The 22,118-nt window shown below is 38.1% G+C and overlaps 1 protein-coding gene across 6 annotated transcripts in view; it reads right to left on the bottom strand.

The window, feature by feature from the left end:
- The window catches only part of PMS1 (PMS1 homolog 1, mismatch repair system component), a 56,915-nt gene that overhangs the window by 26,340 nt on the left and 8,457 nt on the right, over nt 1–22,118 (bottom strand). For 5 of the 6 annotated variants that reach the window (XR_010606362.1, XM_065637129.1, XM_065637125.1 and 2 more), the window contains exons 4-9: nt 20,768–20,870; nt 18,931–19,094; nt 8,375–8,491; nt 4,465–4,587; nt 2,323–2,466; nt 137–1,032 (exon numbers count right to left, since the gene is read on the bottom strand). Coding sequence is in view for 5 of the 6 variants with exons in the window: in XM_065637129.1 (XP_065493201.1) it covers nt 137–1,032; nt 2,323–2,466; nt 4,465–4,587; nt 8,375–8,491; nt 18,931–19,094; nt 20,768–20,870 (1,547 nt within the window). In the remaining variant the exon portion in view is untranslated. The remainder of the gene's footprint in view (nt 1–136; nt 1,033–2,322; nt 2,467–4,464; nt 4,588–8,374; nt 8,492–18,930; nt 19,095–20,767; nt 20,871–22,118) is intronic. The other variant, XM_065637126.1, reaches the window with a different exon arrangement.

Raw genomic sequence — 22,118 nt, forward strand, 5'->3', positions numbered from 1 at the left:
TAAAAAGTCAAAAATCATTTTCTGTTCAATTTTTTCATAAATAACTGGGAAGTTGTTTTTTTTTTTTTAATTTTCCCTACAGCTGACTCACTGGCAACTACCAGATTTAGAAGCAAGTCACAGCCTGAAAACTTACTGCCTTTTTTCCTCTTGATTCAAATTCTTCCACTGCTCTCCAATCATCAGCAGGATGTCCTCCATTCTGGTGCTTGGATTATCATCTATCAATTGTGGACGACGTTCTTCAGTGAAAAATCCCATTGGAGTCCTTGCTTTCCTTATTGGTTTGCCATTAATTAAGTCATAAGCTGTCACACGTCCAAATTTCTCACTTATCACATTTCTTTTCTTTATGCTTTGATTTGAGATTTGCAGATCATTGCTTTGTTCACTGACACATTCATTTTGCTTATTAATTGTCCCTTCAACCTCAGGAACCAAAATCTTAATATGTTTCAGGTTGCCTCCTAAACAGCTTTTAAATCCACTTCCCATACTCCAACTATCAGCAGAGATTTCAGGTAAGTCTTGAGGGCCTAATGCTTCCTCATTTTTTTCTGTTTTGTCAACATTACCAGAACTCAAATGATGCTCATCAGTTTTTTTAGACTTGGGGTCCCCAGTAACACCCTTACTTTGAATTTCAGTCATATTCTGTCTATTCTGTTCCTCCTCACACAATAAATTTAAGGAATTGTCTGGAAGGGCATTACTCTCAGAAACCTCTTTTTTGTCCAGGTGACTATGTACATTATCATCACAAAATGTCTGATGATTTAAGCAGATCTCTGTGTTTTTTCCTGCTTGACAGTTTTGCACATTGCTGCCGAATGAAGGGAATGAAGTGTGAGCGTGCAGATCATCGTTTCCAGATGGTCCCGTTTCATTAACAACCACATCTGTTTGTTCTGTTCTATGAACAAACATGTCTTCAGAGGTAACATCTGTTTTATTACTTTCACCAGGGACTGTAGCAGGTAGTGGCCCATACAGTGACTTCAACACATTTTCAACAGCAAGTAAGACAGATTCCTGGGAAAAGAAAAAAAATTAAGACACCCACACAGAAAAGCCACACACACAAGCACACCTGAAAATGTAACTGACATATATTGAGAATACAGAGCAACAAGCGAAATGATCTTATTCAGAATATTTTTTCAGACAAATCTGGACAGATGATTACATTTCAATTGTTCACACACACTCTAAAAGACTCTGAACTGGATACCTTTAAATATTTCATGATAGGTATTTGCTTTACTGGTGTACTCTGATATCACAAAAGAAATTAATTGCTTTCTTTATAGCAGGGTACTGTCTGCTTATCCCAGTATCAGGTAAAGCTATTCCCACCTAATATGGCATGAGAAGCTTATAGTAAAGACAGATGCACCAACAACATCCCATTTGATGTAAGCATGTTTGTGTAGGTGCTTTTACGATGCATGCTTCTAAGACAGCTTTGCACCAAATGATGGAAAGGAAAAATACCCCCCCAAATTAAAAAAAAAAAAACAACTCTTTTTCTAATGCCAAATGAAAGTTTTAAACTAGATCAAATGTGAGAATGCTGTGTCAATTCTCATAAAAGTGACACTTAACAGGCAGTACATTTGCAAGATTAACATAGACGAATATAAAAACTTTCAGTGAAGAAGAGGATTAACACACTGGTGTTGCTACCTGCATTCACCCCAAATAACCACCTTAGCTATGTAGCCTTCTTAGTTTCTGTGGCACTATTTTTCATATGGAGTGCTAACAAGTGAAAGTGAGTTTATGGAAATTTATCACTACACAGCCTCTACAACAGAGGCATATACGGTCAAAATTTCAGGTCTCAAGAGTATGAACAAGATATTCTGAAACTTAAGTGATGTTGACAATAATCTACACACATAATAGCAAAATACTGCTTCCACCAGCACTCAGCTTCCCCCTACGCACACCTTGATGTGTTCAGTGTTTAAAAGGTGATTATTTAGTATAATTACGAAGCTAAGGATGAGATTTGTTTAAGTACATACATCATAATTCCATCTTACTATAAACCCAACTGGAACCAAAGTGATATACACAGGCATCTGACAGTGTAAAAAAAGACCTTTGAAATCAACTGGGAAAGGAATTCTGTATAATCCTCCACTAACCTGTTCAATACTTTCCAAATAAAACAGTCCTGTGGTAAAGGCAAGCTATTGTGTAACTAAAAAAATCCAGTAGCACTGTTTACCCTGAAACATTTCAGTAGTCCCAGAAGCCCTTATTATGCTTATATAAGTAAAAAGTTGACAACTCAGAACCAAAAGAATACATTACCTTATAATGCAGTAAAACTTGAGTTTTATCAGGTGTTATATTCACATCCACAGCAGAGGCAGGTACAGTAATATTCAAAAAGAAAACAGGGTACAAACGAGAAGAGTCCTTTTGTGTCACCATATTGTAGTACTGTCGAATTAACTACAGATGGATTTAATAGAGAGATGTCAGAAAAGCAATAAAATAGACACAAAGGCATAGAAACAATACTTGACATTGCAAAAGGATAACTGGTTTGTTGACAGGTTTCTTTGAAATTAAAGGAATGCTAAAAAGGTCCTGGTGGGTATGCATTTATGCTGGAATAATCACCAAAAGGACAGTTATTGGTGGATTCCATGTCTGCACAGCTAAATTAAAATTAAAACAAAGAACCAATTCCAAGACACTAACAGTAGCTACTTTGACCTGGATTAATGCATTGATCACACTCGGAAGATATGATATGCCCAGACTGGACTGCAACTCCAATAGTCACTTCCTCGGTCAACACAAATACTATTATTTGTTTGCTTTTAAAGAAAATTTGCTTACACAGCGTGCAACTACACTACTGTCTCTTTCAGCCAAACTCAAGTCTGACAAAGTAGCACTTGCACCACAGACTTGCCCTTTTCCCATAACAGGATTCATTTGTTCCTTTTATTAACCCAATTATAAATTTACAGCTTTTTTTAAACTCTGCTTGCCCTTACTATTTTCTCTATAATCCTCCCAAAAGCTTCTCCAAAAGACTACAAAATTGGTTAGTCATTTCATAATTTTGGTCTTGTTAACTAGAATGATCAAATAAAGATCCATTCATTTCCCTCTAGTATCAGGGATCCTTCAACAGACATACATACTGGAGAAAAGAGTATGTTACAGAGCAAAAAATTGAAAGCATAAAAGATGAAGAGCCACTGCAGATTAAATTTTAATTTTTTAATTAATTTTTAATTCTTAAATATTGATTAAATAACATTAAACTTATTTAAATATTTTCAAGTTATTTTAACCATGATATTCCCACAGTCTGTCCTCAGCTGTCAGTGAACTGTAGTAATATGAGGTGCACCAGCGCTTCTTCCCCATATATTGCATGGAGATAAAAGTGATCTACAGCTTGTTTTCCAAACCTATCAAGATGCATTCTTACAGATGTATTGTTATGCTCACCTGGCTGAAAAAAACTCAACTAAAAAACTGGCCAAATAAAAAAAAAGTGGGGAGGAAGTGGAAGACTATCACTTGCACTACTACAAGAACAGCCCTAAATGAAGAGCAATGTCCTTTTACTTCACTTGCTAGTACCCTGGACCCACCTTAAATTTATGCCCCCATGCTCCGGTTAAAAAGCTGCCTATGTCATGGGATTCAAGCTGAGCTTTAAACTCCAGAAAGAACCAGGCACATCAAATACTGTGTGGAGATGGATGAGCTTTATTTGTCACTTAAAATACCAACACAAGTTCAGGGTTTACGTCTACAAAGCTTTGCCTGCCAACTGAAAACTACTTCATTGTTTCCACTTTAAAGCCTACACATACACTTTGGCATGAACATCATTTTCTTTTCTGGGGAGGTCAAGGATCAGGACAGCAAGGCTGTTCCAAGTGAGGTGCTGCAAGGTTGAGTAGTGTGAGAAACCCAACAGTATCAAATTCTGCCTACACAATGCCTAGCTGTGCCGCACTATCACTTTCATTTTATCCAATGCATACACAAACTTAAATGGATATTATGTCTTATTGCTTGATAAGCTCACAGCAAGAGGTATACAAAATTAAAAACTTTATTTTTAGAAGAATTCTCTAACAAGAAACCACGTAAAGTTCCCTCATGGAAAACTGCACTGGTATATTTCCGCAAGCTAACACAAAGAAAGAATCAACTATTCTGGTCTCTCACATGCAGTACCTGAAATTACATTTTTTTAAACAGCCATAAACATAACCTCTAGCTCTCTGGTCGTGGAATAGAGCTGAGGCACCAGGAGCATCAGACTTGTGGAAGAGGTCTCTGCTGTAAATGCTAGCATCTTCACCTGTAATATGTTATTTATTTTATGTCATAAAATGGTTGTGGATTAGATAGGTGTCTTTGTCCTCAAAGTAGTTAACATTTCTGTTCCTTGAATAAAAAGGTGGAGGATGTTACCTTGAGTATTTCCTTCTGCTGAACTGGACGATTATTTATAAAAACAAAACTCCTTTCTGAACTTGAAAGGCTTGTCAAAGAACTGTCTGACTCAGCTTTTGGGAGAAATCCAGAAAGATTTATCTGCAATGATAAAAAAACCCCAAACCACAGTATAAGTCTTTCAAAGACAACTCCAAAAAAGTAGTTTTAGAGGTGAGCTATTGAAATGAAATTGTACAGGAGTCCAAGTCATTCAAACACACGTATTGCTCTTTGAAAGTTATGATACAAAAAACCAAAAGCACTTAAAGAAAAAAAACCACAAAAACAAAAAACGGGTTGAGAAGGATTGGTTTGCATCTTTTTTCCTTGATCAATTTATTGAGAGATTTCCTGTTTTGGCTGCCAGTTGCACCAGGCTGCTGTCTGCAGCTGCAGGCTGCGGAGAACAAGGTCAGCCAGCTTCAGGCTTGCTGACTGCAGAGTTGCCAACTTAATCCCTGCACATGCCAAAGGGCCAGCCTTGTGAAGGCAGCCATGAAATACCCCCAAGCAGGAAGCTCAAAACACACAATCCCGCCCTTTCTAGATGCAGGGCACCTTAAATAGCCTGTCATAGGGCACCTAAATTTACCTACACCACCTGTATCCAAATCAGCTGACTCCCAAGAATGCTGAGCACTCACGATTCACAGACTGCAGCAGAACGTGTGAGCACACAGCACTGCCAAGGACCCTCAAAAATTCGCACAATTCAAGTACCTAACATTAAGTCCAAGTTTCAACAGTTTTCTGTTGAGCTTCTTTAGTGTGTTTTTTTTTTTTTAGGTCAAAATGAGGCTGATAACTTCTGCTGCCTGTCCCAACACCTCCCCCTCTCCTCCACCAAGCAACTTTGAAACTGTTGGATTGATTTCAATTCAAGCTGATGAAGACGCAGAAATCCCAAAGATATTATATTTCCACAATTTCTGTGATAACCGACAGCTGTTTGGAGAGGAGAGCCTTGAGATAACGACCTTACTGAGGAAAAGGAAATTGTAACTTTTCAAAAGCCAGGATCCATAAGCACTGACATGCCAACCAGCCCGCACACTGCCCCACACATCGCCCCTCTGCTGCCTGCCCATAATTATAGGTCAAGGAACACTGGGGCTTCACGAGGATGGAGATTTTGGAGCTATGGGAAAGTCTGGAGAATGTTCTGGTAGCAGGGTGGATCACACGACACAGAAATCAGACCTCATTAGCTTTGCTTTTGGCAGAGCCACTTGTATTTACTAAAATCCAAATTATCATGCATTTGAAACGGAATTTAAAATCCCTGGGATTTGGCCTGTCCTTCCCATTCATCTACGTCACAGCAGCAATCTGCTCATGTGCTCCCTTATTCCCTCTTGACCTTGTAACAAGCATTCTGTGCTAAAGCTGGAGTGTTCTGGTCAGCAACGTTGCACATAACCAAACACCACTGGTCAAGTTAAAGAGGTGTCAAATAGCTGTTGGATGATTATCAGAAAACAACATGCGGCGCTTCTAGATTTTAGTCTGCAACTTTAGCACATCCTCCCTGAATGTTCCTCCTCTACCCTTCAAGCTCCTTTTCGAATTCCCCAAATATTTGTACAAGTCTTTCACTTCAAATAATATTTTTATATACAGACAACATAAAAGCAAAACTGAAAATCTCTAAATAACTCATTTAAGACGTTGCCACATTTAGAAGTGGCTGACTGCTGTTACTATTTAAAGCCACATAGAATATCAGTATGCTCATTAAAAGTTCACAACAATTTCTAAAACTAGTCTTAATTATTAGAATTTCCATATATGAAAGTACATGATCTATTCCGACAAAATTATAGAGTCTGGAAAATATTACAGAATTTTTGCTTTTAAATTAGATCAACTGTTTTCAAAGTTAACACTTTAATAGAAAACAACCTACATATGTATTAAAATATATCTGTGTTGAGCGGACAGTAGAATGTCTTCCCTAAGTACTTATTTTTTTCCCAGTGGCCTGTGTATCTGCTAAACTTAACCTCCACAGAAACAGAACAGACTAGGAAAATTTCCTGTGTGAAAGTTTTCAGCCAAAATAGATCCATCTATTTACAAGACTGTGGATGTGAAAAGCACAGAGGCTGTTTTGTACATGTAAAAAGTTGTATCAGTTCTTTATTTTCTTAGTTTTCTTTTTATTTTACAAGTAGCTCCTGAGTTTGCATGCTTTGGAGTCAGCTCAACATGCGTTCTTGTTTCATTCAGTGCTCAAAATGCAGATGTTTTGAAGAAGGCCAATCTTTAAACTCCCTGAATCATTTGTTACACAAGTTTTAACTCCGCATTTAGTAAGGTACGGCTTACAGAAAGTTGTTTATAGCAATATTAGTTTTGTTGTCAGAGCAGACTTTGCAGCGAAGGAGTATGAAGCAACACAATGAACAACTAGGAAAATAAAAGAATTAAAGAGCTGCCCTCTGGTCTGTGTACTGAATGAGGCATGGATCTCATGGGAAAGAAAAAAGCAGCATATGCCTTGTCATTAAGTACCTATCCCAATACCTGCACACAGGGGAAAACGAAAACATTACACAGCCAACCTTGATTCTATCATTTCATAGTGCTTGGCTGCCTAATTTGGAGATGTCCATGGTTTCTGAATGTAGATTTGTGTGTGAGCAATATGCATGGATCAGCTATACACCTATAAATGATGCACATGGTATTCTACACACTATTTAGAGACAGAGAGAGAGATGGAATGTTCCCCAATTTCTATTCAAGGAATATGGATGCCTCATGATATAGCAGAGAGGTAATGTGAGAACCTGAGTGCCTCCTTCAAGCTAGTCCCTTCTAAATACCCGTGTCTTCCCTTTGGAGCTCCTAGCACTCGCCCTGCGTGGCACATGAAGCCCGCATTCAGGTAAGAACGACTCTGGATGTTCTGTTCAGCCATAAGCAAATAAAACTTTGTAAACTACAAGAAGCAAGTTTGCTTCTTTCCCCTCATTCACCTACATATGTATATTACTACTTCTGACAAACTCAAGATTTAAGTCTGAATAATGCTATTAAACTTTAATATATACATATATTCAGACATTATTAAAATCTGAATAATGATATTAAACACAACTTACCATGCTGAATGCAACATGTTGTGTTTAATAGCCACTGTGACTTTAGAGATAGTGATTCATCTCAACTACATGACTGGTCAAGATCTATTACCACAAGATACAGGAAAATGCAACTTTAAAGGATCAGCAGTAGCAATACTCCCCGTTATACAAATGTCTCCAAAAAAATGGAGGCTGAGTAAAAAGGTTTTTTAAAATATTAGACAAAAGAAAATATAACAGGAATTCCCTAAATTTCAACAGGGGCAAAGAAACCCAAGTGCACTCGGTTTTTTTAAAACTAACTGGTATTTCCTTGAAATATATGTTTAGAGGAAATTTTGCATAACTTGCCTTTTAAGCATGTGTTTCATTTGCTGTTCAGGTGTCCCTCACTGAAATTGAGGGGATATTCTTTAGAGTAGAAGGCTGAGAGGCCTCAAGGATGAGTATGATATAAATGCTTAGATATTAATCAGAGCACAACCTGCCTGTGGGCCAGGAATCCCAACTTAGACAGCCCCAAGCAATCAGCAATTCTGCATTTGTCATCACAACTGTTTTTACTGCCATTTGATCAGTGCCACATGAGTCCTGACTAGATGATTCTTGGAGTGGATTTTCAATCACTGAACCAATTAATTTTACAGAGAGGACAGTAATAGAATCAAACACATTAATCAGCTGTCAATCTGGAAGTCATATTCTTGTTTTCACGGTCTCTTTCTTTTTGAATATGGATTTAGCTCTCTTCATCGACAGGATTTAAGTGGATTTGGGAGAAGGACGTTTAAACTCACCTCAGGATCTTTGCAGCAATGTTGAAAAGGTACCATACTGCCCATAACGGCTGTTCCCAGAACTGACATAAAGGCCATTTTGTGATTTGACACCCTGATCTTCTGCCAAATAACTGCCTGAAACAAATGGCACAGTGTCAAATTTTTGACATTATATTTGCCGAACTCAAGTCATGTCAATGAACATGCATATGCAACTGCACACATACTGTATATGTAACATTCTGTACTTTGACCCGCTTACATTCACAACTTTCAGTGTTAACATACATGATATGGTACTTTTTGGCATGTCTTCTCATATTGTATTACTTATCTAGACTAATAGCAATCAGAAAATTTAGCAAAGCTTGTATTTATGGATATTACATGGTTAATCCAGACTCTCGCACCTGAAACAACTGTTAAAAACAAATCAATAAAAAAATGCTACTTCTCCTCTTGGATTTATAGCAGTAGGCTATGTGTTTTTATTGAGCAGATAAATTGTGGGTTTATGACATGTCTCTGGCATGTTGGTCAGCATTTGAAGGTAGGTATTGCAATGCTTATGGTACTTATACTCAAGACAGGCCATTTGGGTAGATATCAGGCCATTAGACATCCATTCATAGCTCTCATCTGGATACTCTAGCTCTATGACAAGCCTGTTATTTAGAAAGGAAAGCAATTTCTAAGCAAGTATTTATAAGGAAAGCAGTTGTTTGTCTAATGAAAACTTTGTAAAAGTTATAAGGACAGACAGATATCTGCTCTATTAGCTACATATCTTGCAATACTATTGCAAAGATTTGATAAATACAATACGGCAGCATGAACTGCAACTTGCATCAAAAATTACCTGTTAAACCCACTTACGTATAAAGAAAGTACTACCTACTTCGGGAGGTGAAATTTTGTCTTTCACTAATGAGAAATCCTATACTAAACAGCCACAAATTTAACCCTGCATCTGCTGACTTTTATCGCTGTGTATCAACAAGAAAAAAAATCTTGCTTAGTTGGCATTCTGCTTCCAGGCAACTGAGACTGCTAGAGATTCAGATACACTTCACATCTATTTCTGTCACTGTTAGCTGACTACAAGTATTTCAGCATGCAACATTCAAACACAAAAGAGGGGAAAAAAGCGCAGCAAGTTGCACATTAAATCTGACATTAGTGCTAGTTTAAAATTGATGTTTTAAATAGGTGCTAGGTGTCCAATGAATTCAAAATGAGTTCACAGTGTTCTAGTACAGGATGTTATGTGGAAGCATGGTGAGCAAGCAAAGAATATACATGCACCCATCTCAAGAAATGCAATACATAGCCTTAAAATTCCACCTGTCCAGTGGGATATTTGCTGGCCTTGAGGGGTGAATTCCACAGAAGAACACGGTGCTCCTGTAAAATGATATTCCCTTCTTACAGGACAGGTGGAATTTTAAAACTTTGAGACTGTTGAGCCCCAAACTGTTCCCCAAATCTTTAATTTTCCATTTCCAAGCACACTCTGCAGCTTTTCAGTCCTGCCTGAATCTAACTCACCTCCTGCACACCAGCCCGACAGCCCTTTGCACATGCTGTGATCACAGCTCTGCCATCCTACAGTGAGCGCGAACCACCCAAACAAAAAAGACAACTTATGTCAGGGAGGGCAGGGAGTACAAACAGGGAAGAAGGAGAAACAAGTGAGCAGAGCCAGGGGCTGGGTGTCCACAGCTCTGGCAGGGAGAGTCCCTGCCGTGCTTCAGCAGCAGGCAGTGGCAAAGGACAGCCCAGGGCTGCCCAAAGCACGCTGTCTCTCGGCCTCTCTCCTCTATGCCTGCTGTAAATCTCCTCAAAGACATTTTGGAGTGATGAAAGAATTTGTCCTCTTCTTTAGCACTCCTCTTATAAAACATATCCTGTACCGTTTCTATTTTAAAATTGATTACTTAAAATGGAAACACGAGGTGCCAAGCAATTTTCTCTTTACTGGATATACTTCAAATTAGATGATTGTGACCAAACTCAGAAAGACATTTGCCACATGACTAATACAAATATCATGCTGTTTACTTTAGGTCATACTAGTGTGATGCTGCAGGTACAGATATAAATCTTAGCCACTGATTAATGCAAGGTTATTACACTGCTTGACCTGCTAAATGGCTCAATACTCAGGACTGTGAAAAGATCCCTTCAGTAAAGTTAGTTTCAAGAAAGCTGTGGAAAATGAGAACTTATTAAATGCAAACTTGCTAAAACTAGATACTGTTAATAAGTTCAGGGGTTATTTTTTAATTAGTCATTATTTATGAGATATTAATACGCAGAACTATAGACAAAATTTTAGGAACTAGTTACCACTGTAGGTTACATTAAAGCCTACGTGCTAACAAGGGCAGGCAACTCCTAAATTTCTGTATTATAGAAACACAAAATAGATTGTGTGTTCATTTTTAGCCCTTACTGCACATCATAAAGCAACAACATAGGAATCGCCAGTAACTTAAAGAAAACTATTTTTCTAGACTCTCCAGATGTATCAACAGGCATTAAAAATCCACAAAGAAACAAGGCCTGTTCCATTTCATTTATTTTAGAAAGTGTCTGTTTCCATGAGGTTCCTGCAATACCCTATTTTTTTAACCTTGCTTATACCCTTTAGTTTAGCTAAAAATACACACTCACACCCCCCCATATTTTTCTAGGTCATATAAAGCGGGTGTCCAGGATGAGCCAAGGAAGAATCTGACTCTAGTCAGTATGATGACACTGCAAAAACAGCCTACTCAAAGATATATTATTACATACAGCCCATCTTAGGTTTTGCTAGAGCTAGCCAAATGTATCCCACCTCCCTCCTTGTTTCATTGAAGGGAAATTACATGATCTATATCTTACGAAATGTCGTAACATATATAAAATCTGTTGCACACATACAGAAGATGTGTGTGAGTGTGTGTGTGTGTGTGTGTATTTCTGCACCTCCAGCCAGCCCTAGGACATAAGCATACTTTCCTGGAGGATGACAATGTACACGCACACATGGAGCGGGCATCTCTCTTATTTCAGGATGCATACACATAGCCTTGAAGGATTCCTTGAGAAACATCTAAAGAGGGGAACAAGAGCATGCAACCTCTTCCCACTGGGGTCCCTAGTATATGGCACTAAGGAAAGTAAGAGCTGCTTATTATTTGTCTCCTCAAAGACAGCAAGGAAAGACAGAAAAAATGCAGCCATTCCTTGTCCCTAAACATCCTTCATATTTTAGAACTTCTACCAGCAGCCACAATCATTTGCAATCACAGACAAAAGAAAAATCTTAATTGTAGCTGGGGACTGGATGCTGTTGCTGACTGTGGCTACTTCAGTGCAACTATGACTCTTTGAGCTAAACAGAATCATCTGTTTACCTTATTAATACATAATGGCAATAAGTCAACCAAGTGGACTTTTACTACCCAGAAAACATCTATTTTCTTTATTTTGTGACAGCCATGGTGTTATTTAGCCTATAGTTTGAGGGTGTAAAATTCTAGTAGAGCAAGCACTGTACATGAACTGTGGGCTGGTAACGTAACATGAGTTAGCTCTGTAAAAGAGAACTGTATTTCACAGTCTAATTTTGTTTTACATGCTTCAAAAATCCTGTCACCCTAGCATCTGAGATCTCACTGCAGATAGTTAACTCTTTGGGCCATCATATTCCTTAGCTTTCTTGACTTAAAACCTAATAGTTTATTAGGCTCCAACAAACTTGAAAACATTGCTGCCTACCTGTTAAGGGGGCATACAAACAGGAACAGAACCAGACAGTAATACTGAAAGTTTGAATTCAGCCAAAGGGAAACAAAAAGACATCACTTTGTACAATGTGCATAACTTCTTTTGCTTATGATGCACAGACACCTAGCTCCAAGGGCTGGCATGCCCTCTGCAGTGGAAGAAAATAAATAAATAAATAAATAAATCTATCAGCTGACATCAAGACGACATCGAAATAAAGTCTTAAACCACATTCTTTAAAATCCCAGCCCTGAAAAGTGTTGATGCTGTTTATCAACTCCATGCTCTAACTGGTGTCTTCTTTTAAAACCAATGGTAAGTTATCTTACTAAAAGAGAGTGCTTGCATAATCTTGCCTCGAAAACAAATTATGGCAGTTTTTCAGTTTAGCATAAAAAACAATAATCCAACTCGTTACATAATTATAACTGTTTTCCCATATATTTTATACTTGACCCTGAGGAATCAGTTGTTCCATCCACTTCAAAAGCGATATTGGGAGAACTACCAGCAGAGGTATGCAGCAGAGAAACTCAAGGCACCATTTTTCCCCTTACCAGATGCAGATGACATACCTATCCATCCCCATGGGCATCAGTCATTACAGCTATCAAAGGGGTTTGTTGAAAGACAGTAATGTTCCACAGCACTGCTCAGCCCACAAATTCTGATATATTTCCGTCTCAGATTTCCCTTTCGTGATAAGAGAGCACCCTCTCAATGAAAAGGCTTTCTTGAGCATCATGCAGTGGAGAAATGCTTAGATTTGGGAGCTGGAAGGTAAATTAGGAGAGGAGCTGAGAGATATTACAAGGAGACAAAGACCTTCATATGGTAACTCATGTCTTCAGAGCCTTTCAAGAATTACAAAGACTGTAGAAAGAGTTGTAAGTTTTTTGGCTGCATTAACCAAACATGTTCAACTTTGGGTGTTTAGAGAAATTCCACTTCCATAGGAGAAGGGAAGAAAAATAAAACCTCCCAAACAATTAACCTACTGTCAAAAAAGCACACAGTTTCTAATCCTAAACTGACATTCAGAGGATATACATGATTACAGTGAATTCCACTTAAATAAAGGAGGTTTAAAAGCGTTTTGTAAAATAGTGGTTAACAAAAGTAAGAGAACATACCTAACTGTGACAAAGTGCACTGGTAAGGAAGAGGGAAAACTCCCAGGTGGCTTAGAAAACATCCTTTTTCTGCTAACCTTTTCAAAGTGTACAAAGTGAGGGTGAGAGCCTTGCAAGAGCTAAAGGCACATCTCAGATTCTGCAACACACACCGCATGTGTGAAACAGTAATTGTTTTGAGATTTCAGACATATACTGTGCTGTCATTTGAAAAAAGTGATGGATGAGAAACTGGAAACCTCAAGGAATTAGTAATAGGATATAAAGCATTTCACCTCTGGGTCACCAGTTCAAATTCAACCAGGTTGGTAGCGACCAAAAGTAGTTACCATCTGGCAGCTGTTCTCTGGCTGATGTAAATTGAGTTGAGGGTCTCAGCACAATTCCTAGTGGACAGGTGTCCTCATCACAAAAAACACCATAATTAACTCTCTGTTCAGCTTTCTCAGCAAAGCCACTGAACAACAAATGGAAGACTGAGTTAAATGAATGAATGCATGAAAGCATGTTGGCTGCAGAGCACTGCAGATTCTTAATCATAACTCTGCATTATATTTTAAGACACACAGATTAGAGAGGGACTTAATTTATCATCATTACATTAAAGAGAGTAGCCTTTCCAACTCAAGAAAGAGGTTACATGCTGTTTCTGCTCAATGCAGATTTCTTTTCAACATGCAGCTATAGCAGAGTTTAGAAGCACAATGAATGAATGCAAAGTATAATCCCATTATTAAAAAATGGTAAATTTACAATCCCATAATTAAAATCAGTAAATTTACCCTAATGCTCTTACTCTGTCTCCAAAACCCCACACTTATTACACAGGACTTGGACAGAGAAAACAAACTGCGTTTGGACTATTTGATACAGACTGTGGGTTGACATTATCCCACTTCTGAAATAAGAGGAGACTTATTGTAAAGAAACAACAAAAAAAATGAAGATAGCCTCCCCTAGGTCAACACCAATCACAACCACAAAGGGGGTTTAGGGGAGAATATCATCCACACTTAGAATAATAGCTTCTAAATGGATCTCTTGCATCCAGAAGATCCGACCCATGTCTCTCAAGAAACAAACGAGACATAGTTCTAGGCAGAACTGTGTATGACCAAGGCTTCAAAATATTATGCATGAAAAATACTGGAAAAAAAATCCCTTATGCAGATTTTTCCTAAACAGGAACTGGAAAATTTGTTGAATCTGCTTATGGCCAACTTGTGCTTTCTGCAAGACATGGGACCAGTTGTGTATGGTATGACCTGCTGATAGGCACCATCTAAACCACCTGTTACCATAATTTGTTCAGCCCTGTTATATCTGAAACTGTTAAACCAGGTATAGTTATCGTGTGTCCTCTCTCATTTCAGCATCTGTAGAACAAGGGCAACTAAAACAGCATTGAAGTACTCTGTGTCATCAGCCTTTCAACACACGAAGGCATTTATTGAACATCAGTGGTTTATAAGACTGAGTCAATGCCTACTGATGTTAAATGGTGAAAACTGAAAAACTGTTGTTCCAGGGAAGAGCCCTGCACCACCTCGGGTAAAACATGGCCAGAGCTCATTGGTGGCTAGAAAATGGCATTTCAGGCTGAAGAGTTTGATGTGGTTTAAGTGATAGCTGACTTGGAATGTTCTTAGCATGCCTTCAGATAATGTTAACTTTAAATAAACTTGCTGAACACTCATGTAAATTATTTCCATTTGGCTGTCTCATTATTCAATATGCTTTCAAGGAACATGGTGATGAAAGAAGAAAAATACCTCTTTCTAACGTAACCATACTGGCAAGAGGATCAACATTATCAGTATTCAAAGAATGTCTTGGCAGGATAAAGCTTCATAAAAAGAAGGAGCACTAGCTAATCCAAGTTGTCAAAATAGCCATAGTACTTCAAGGGTTGATCTGCAAAGTGATTCATTATTTATTGCTAATGCAAACAAAACATTCTGAGCAGAAAAAGCAATTGAGTATTTCCTATCTCAGAAATCTACTGACAGAGAGTACACCATAAATGAACCCTAAGATGGTTGATAAAAGGATATCTATTTTCTTTCTTACTAGAAAACAACCCAAAGGCAGGAAGAGCATCGTGGTTCTTCACAGAAATCGGACACTTAATAGCAATATTTTCCAAACTAACACAAATAGGAAATGTGGAACAATAACAGGAAAAAATTCTGGAAATTTTATTCAGAAGCACAAGACATACACCTTTAAAAAAAACTATGGTGGAAATAAAACATGCCATGTATTGTGCCTCTTAAAAACATATATACATTCAGCAGCTCAATAAGAGGCCTGACTTGTCAAAGTAAGTTTCTGCTAGAATCAATTAAGCAACAATTTTCAGATGTCTAAGCCCAGACACTTCTATGAAAGCTTCAGCCTCATTACATTCTTCCTTGGTAAAGCTAGGGCTATGCTTTCTTCCATTTTCTTTTCATTTCTTATAAAATAGGGGACTTCAAAGACAGTTTTTTAAAGATTTTTTTAAAAAATATGCACTGGTTTTGTCATTTATTTTCAAGATTTCTTTGAAATACACTTTCATTTTACTTATTTCACTTACTACCCTTTCTACTCTTCCGACCCAACTTTCCTCACCTCCTTCTGTAACACCTCATCTCTGCTACCTTCTTGCTGTTTTAAGCCTCAGAATCTGATCTTACTCCTGACATGTATCTTCTTCCATTGCAACAGAAGTATTGGCTCAGCCTCAAGAATTTGGGATTCTAGGAACTCCTCTGAATAACTGTACATAGGATTTTTTAAAACTAATATATAATCTATGAGCTACACAAAAAATAAAGCCATTCTAAAAAGTTGTTTCTTTCTCCTAGTACATTTCAAACAGAAATAAAACAGCCACCACCACCAAAAAAAACCCAAACCAAAACAAAATCACAGATTATTCAGTAGAGTACTATTTAGCATAGATATACTGTAGTATCACTATAGGAAAAACACCTTCTGATCTGAATTAATAATTGTAATGACAATAATACCTAGCATCTGAAGGAAAAAGAAAAAATGAATGCCCACATTCTTTGATGTTATGGCAAAAATGGATGCACATAGACCTGCTGAAATTTATTATGCATTGCAATTTCAAATTTCTTAAAAGGTACAATGCAATAGGTATTTTTTTTTTATTCTGCAAGGAATTGCAACAGCAGTAGACACACAGGAATCTGCATGTGTTTTAACATTTTCAGAATATTTCAAAGCACTTACACATGCATAGAGACAGACTACACTTTCTGTATGACTTCCCAAGCCTTTATTCTTCCCTGCTCAGCCATAGCTACTGAGCGACCTCTTGTGTTGAAACGTTTGAGACCTTTCTTTTTGCTTTTTTTCTAAATACATTAAATGAACATAAGGCCAGCAGTGCAAAATGAAGAGCTCAAAAAATCAGCACCATCTCTTGCCATTCCAATGAGTAATACTGCCTGCAGATAGAACTTGTACTACTCAAGTTATGTATTGAAGAATTAACCTCCAAAGCTAACAGCACAGGTAGTAAAAAACCAATGTGCAATGGCTACTATCATGCCACTCTCCACACCATTTTGTTAAGTACTGTGAAAAAGACGTGATCAACTTCTTGCACATTATTGCCACAGTATTAAAATAAACAGAGAAAAAAAAGGAAAACCAAGATAGAATCATAGAACAGTTTAGGTTGGAAAAGACCTTTAAAATCATCAAGTCCAACTGTTAACCTAACACTGCCAAGTCCACCTTTACACCATCTCCCTAAGAATCTCATGTCCATGTCTGTTAAACCCCTCCAGGGATGGTGACTCCGCCACTTCCTCGGGCAGTCTGTTCCAATGCCTGACAACCCCTTCTGTGAAGAAATTTTTCCTAATACTCAATCTAAACCTCCCTTGGCAGGGGGCCCAAAAGTGAACGCAGGATTCAAGACACAGCCTCACCAGCACCGAGTACAGGGAAACAATCACTCCTCTAGTCCTGCTGACCACACTAGTGCTGATACAAGCCAGGATGCTGTTGGCCTTTTTGGCCAGTTGGGCATACGCTGGCTCATATTCAGCCACCCCCAACGCCCCCAGATCCTTTTCCACCAGCCACTCTTCCCCAAGCCTGTAGCACTGCCTGGGGTTGTTGTGATCCAAGTGCAGGACCCAGCACTTGGCCTTGTTAAACATCACTCACTGTCCAGATCCCTCTGAAGAGTCTATATATGATACATTTTTAATACATATATGTATAAAATATTGTATATATCATCTCTAATAAGATATGTAACAGTCTAATCAAAGAGGATCGTACTCAAGATACCATTAAAAACATCATTTGCAACTGGTCAGAGAGGACAAAACCAAACCACCAATAAAAGACAAAATTAGTTTTATTAACCAACGTTTAAGACCACTGTTAGATATGTCAAGGAGCTTAACACAATCTAAGAAGTGCACACCCCTGAGATCTCTTGTATCAAGCTTGCTATAGTGCCCATGAAAGAAGACTGAAAGTAGCTACACTTTCTGAGCTTTGGAATACTAATTCCATAGCCATGAGGCTGGCTTTTAATTTTCACAGCATCTACATTTTGATATTTGAAAATACATATATAAATGTAATCAGAGCATTTTATACAACTCCAGAAAAGGATAGGCAATCTGTTGTAATTTCAAGAAAGCACAGTGTCATTCATCATTCCCACTGAAAAGCAACTGAAGTGTGAATGTTTGGTTGACAGAGTAACTGATTAAAATTGCTCAATGAACAGGTCAAATAGATAAACAAAAGGCTTCGAGAACAGAAAAAAAATTGGTGAGGGATCTGGCCACGAGATGTCACTCTCTCCTTGGTGGCAACTTGGAAATGCGTGAGCATAGCTTTCCTCTCAGAGGAATCAAAAGCGGGAGTACAGCCAACAAAATCAACGAAGTTAAACAGGGGTCAGGTAAAGGAGAACTGCTCAATGTGTCATTTCTGCAGTTGTGTGTTTATTTCTGTAGCTGTGTTGTAAAATTATTGTTCAGTATGCTGTGAAGTCAAAGTAGCCTCCAAGCAGTTTCTGAATCCATTCCCCCAAGTCTAAACAAAGAACTAGCTCAACTAAAGCCTTCTGTTATAATGTTACTCTTACTTACATCAATGTAGTAAATTGGTTTGAACTTTTAGCCTTTTAACATAAGGTATTATTATTATGTATTGAGCTCTGACTCAGCGTACAGCAAGTTACCTGTACATGCTATAGTGTTTATCCCGATAGATAGCCTAACGAAATAAGTTTTGAAAGTTTTTTCAGTTGGCTTAGATTAACGCTTGACCAGGCCTCGTGGCCTAGTAAGCTCTCACTTCTTTGTTCTGCAGATAACCAACATCATTACTAACCACTGGCACATAAAATAATTTTTATACTTCATGTATCTAACCAGGCATCTGTTGGAACAGACCAAAAAGATCTGAGCCTGAGTTTTATAAGTTTAGAATCAAAATCTGTAACCACCACAAATACACACCTATGAAGGGAAGAGAGAAGTCCAAGTCCAAAACAAACCTACAATGAAAGAAAATTCCTACGGATTAAAGATTTTATGCAAGTATTAGATGAACTGCATATATTTATCAGAAACTGATGCTTAAGATAGCTGATAGAGAAAAAGTCATTATTACCTTATTATGTGATAAGGTTATCCTCAGGTCCGGTTTTATGATACCATATGCTATCAGCAGATCTTGGACTTTTTTCAGTTCTTCCTTACATTTTTTATTTGTTGAGTAAAACTGCTTTCTTACAGGAAAATTATTAAACAACTGTAGGACCGTTACCGTAGTACCTACAAGCAGGTGACAAAAAACAAGTAGAAACTACACTGAAAGCATACTGCTGACTGGATATCAAGGAAACTTCATTTTCACTTTAAGAGACTTGTCTGTATACTGCTGCATACAAAATAAACTCCAGTAACTCCAGATTAGATTATATAAGCAGGACAAGAAACATACCAAATTAGCAGTCATTCTGCCCCCCAAAAAGGACCTCAAAAGCTGTGATTCCCCTCCTTTATTCAGAGTTGATTGCAGCATTAAGCTTCTTTGGTACACACTGCCAATAGCGAAAATCACCACTAAATAAAGCTGAAGACTCTTTCAGTGCATATTAAGTTAACTTTCATTAGTAAAATGTTTAACAGACTGGAATCTAATCAGACATATCTGGAACACTGAGATCGATTAAGGCCCTTCACAAGCATTTGCCTCAGGGTAGCACAGGAAGAGCCTGACACCTCTGTTCAAGGCACAGTACATAGGAAGAGAAAGAATATTCATCTACCAACACAATCATAAGTTTTTGTAGCCTGTAAGGATATTGCAAAGTATTAAATTTATGTCACAGAATTCAGTCAATCATTCAACAATTTTGACAGAAGGCAACACAACCCACAGAACTTTGTGGCCATGGAAAACACTACAGCCTGAATCTTAAAAAGAGTCCCTCATTAAAATTAGAGTTCTCAGCTTCAGCTCTTTCTTCAGTATTTGCCTATTGACTAACCCTTGGCACCTTCTGGTCTAACTGCTCCCTGCGGCCAGTTAGCGCTGAGGAGGAAGGGAGCCAGGTCAGGTCCCCATTGGGGTACAAGTGCTGCAGCCAGCTGGGGGACAGCTTGTGGACACAATATTGACAAGCAGCTGCTGCACCTCAGCTGGGAAAAGCTGAGCTTTATGGAAGAGCTGCAACTGCTTCCTCAGGAGCACATCCACACCACAAGAAAGGAACAAACCACTTCTCTTCTGGCAATACACACCAGGTGGTGTGTGAATGCAAGGACACAGTGTGGTCTTTAGCCATCCTCGCTGAGCAACAATGAGCGGAGCAGAGCGTGGAGCAGAGCGTGGAGCAGAGCGTGGAGCAGAGCGTGGAGCAGAGCGTGGAGCAGAGCAGATGCTACCCCAAACATACACCACATCAGAACAACCAAGGCCGCCTCTGAGATGCGGGCAACCTTTAATCTTCCACACAAACACGTAGAAGGATTTCTAGCGACACACCCTTCCTGCATGTTAGAAAGAGCTGTGATGTGGTCCTATAGCCATGCTGCAGCCAGCAATTCCTTCGTATAGCAGCAGGGCAACTCCTCCTTTAAACAAGGACTTTGCTATGTATGGAAACGTTATTTTGGTCCTGAATAAATCTGTCATATATAGCCTCAGCCTGGACCTGAGGCATTGAATTTTTATAGCTTTTATTTCTGCTGTTAGCCTGAAAAAAGTGAGTTAGAGAAGAGAAAATAGTTTATAATTACTATCTAAAGCAACTTCCAAGACATACTATTTCTTATGGCAACAACACATTCTCAGTAGATAGACATAAGGCAATAAATGTTTACAGATGCAAAGATTTAATACTCAGCCTTCAAGTACAGAACAGGTATTTCAACACCAAATAGAGGCCCAGAGAAACAAAACACTTCTGTCACCATGCAACACCAGAGCAATGACACCCTACCTTGCCCAAGATGGGAAGGCCTTTTAGAAGTTATATGCCCACTGCTGTCCAAAGTATACTGAATGCTGTAATCATCATCAGCTGTCATTGTTGTGATTAAAACCTGAAAAGAATTTTTTAAAAAATCATGTTAATTAAGTATTTACAAAGTTGAAAATGAGCTTAGACAAGCTTTGCTACCACTCTTAAAATCGTGCTATTTAAGTCACAATTACATTTAATTAGTTTATAAAATTTTTCTTCAGATGTTTCTTACAATCACAGAAACATTCTGCATTGGTATTCATTTTTCTACTCATTTAACTAAAAGCCATGTGTTTCTATCTTACTAATACACAAAGCATAGCAATCCCTACTACCTACAGACTCCTGTATCTTCTATTCTAAATACAAGTTAAATAAACAACTAAATCAATTGATAATTTTGCATTTTCATCCATCCTATGACAACTTCTTAAATTCACATGAGATTTCACAAACATAATGACTACTATCAAACAAACCATATATTATCTTTCCACACCCAAATATATCTAGAAATCAGAAGTAGCATGTTTTGTAAGCTATGAAGGTAATACACAGATTTGCTTTAGCAAGACCAGTCATATACCACAAGTTCAATAAATCTGCAATTCCCTGAGTTCACATATGAATATTTTGAACAACAGAGCCACTGCACTTTAACCACCTGAAAAACATAAAGGTTATCACACATAGAGAGCCTCCGGATATTTTGGGTTATTTTAGTGTCTCTCATGAATCATTCAGAGTTCAGCCATGCCTCTGGAGAGAAAAAATGGTAATTGATTAATTGAAAATAACAATATTACAGACCTACTTAAGGGCCAATAGTAAAGTACCTTGTAACTAAAACTTCAGAGGGCAGTTTGGGTAGTCAGTATGCAATTAATGCCAGGAGTGTTTAATTAACATAATTACTGATCCAAGGATTAAAGTAGTACCTATTAAAGTACTTAATACACTCAGACCACCTCCCATCTCTTATGAAACGTACCATAAAGCTGATTAAATGCACAGAACAGATAGCATCCTGCTCTGACAACCCATACAAGGGACCAATGACTGTGGTCTGTCATCATCTGTCCAAACACTTTGGAAAGCATCTTTGGAAATCTCCATCTAAACACACAACCCACTCCTGCTGAAAGCAAGATGAATGCAGCCCAAGCTAGCAAGGAGTCAAGCTCTGACATCTCTCCTGACCTTGACAGTTGATAGTGCCAGAAACAGATATCAGTATCTTCTTGCAGGATCTATGACTAGACTTAGAAAGAAGGATCCAAAACTTGACCTTGGCACAGCATGAATACAAAAAAGCAGAGCACAATGG

The sequence above is a fragment of the Caloenas nicobarica genome, chromosome 6 (assembly GCF_036013445.1).
Source record: "Caloenas nicobarica isolate bCalNic1 chromosome 6, bCalNic1.hap1, whole genome shotgun sequence".
Lineage (NCBI taxonomy): Eukaryota > Metazoa > Chordata > Aves > Columbiformes > Columbidae > Caloenas > Caloenas nicobarica.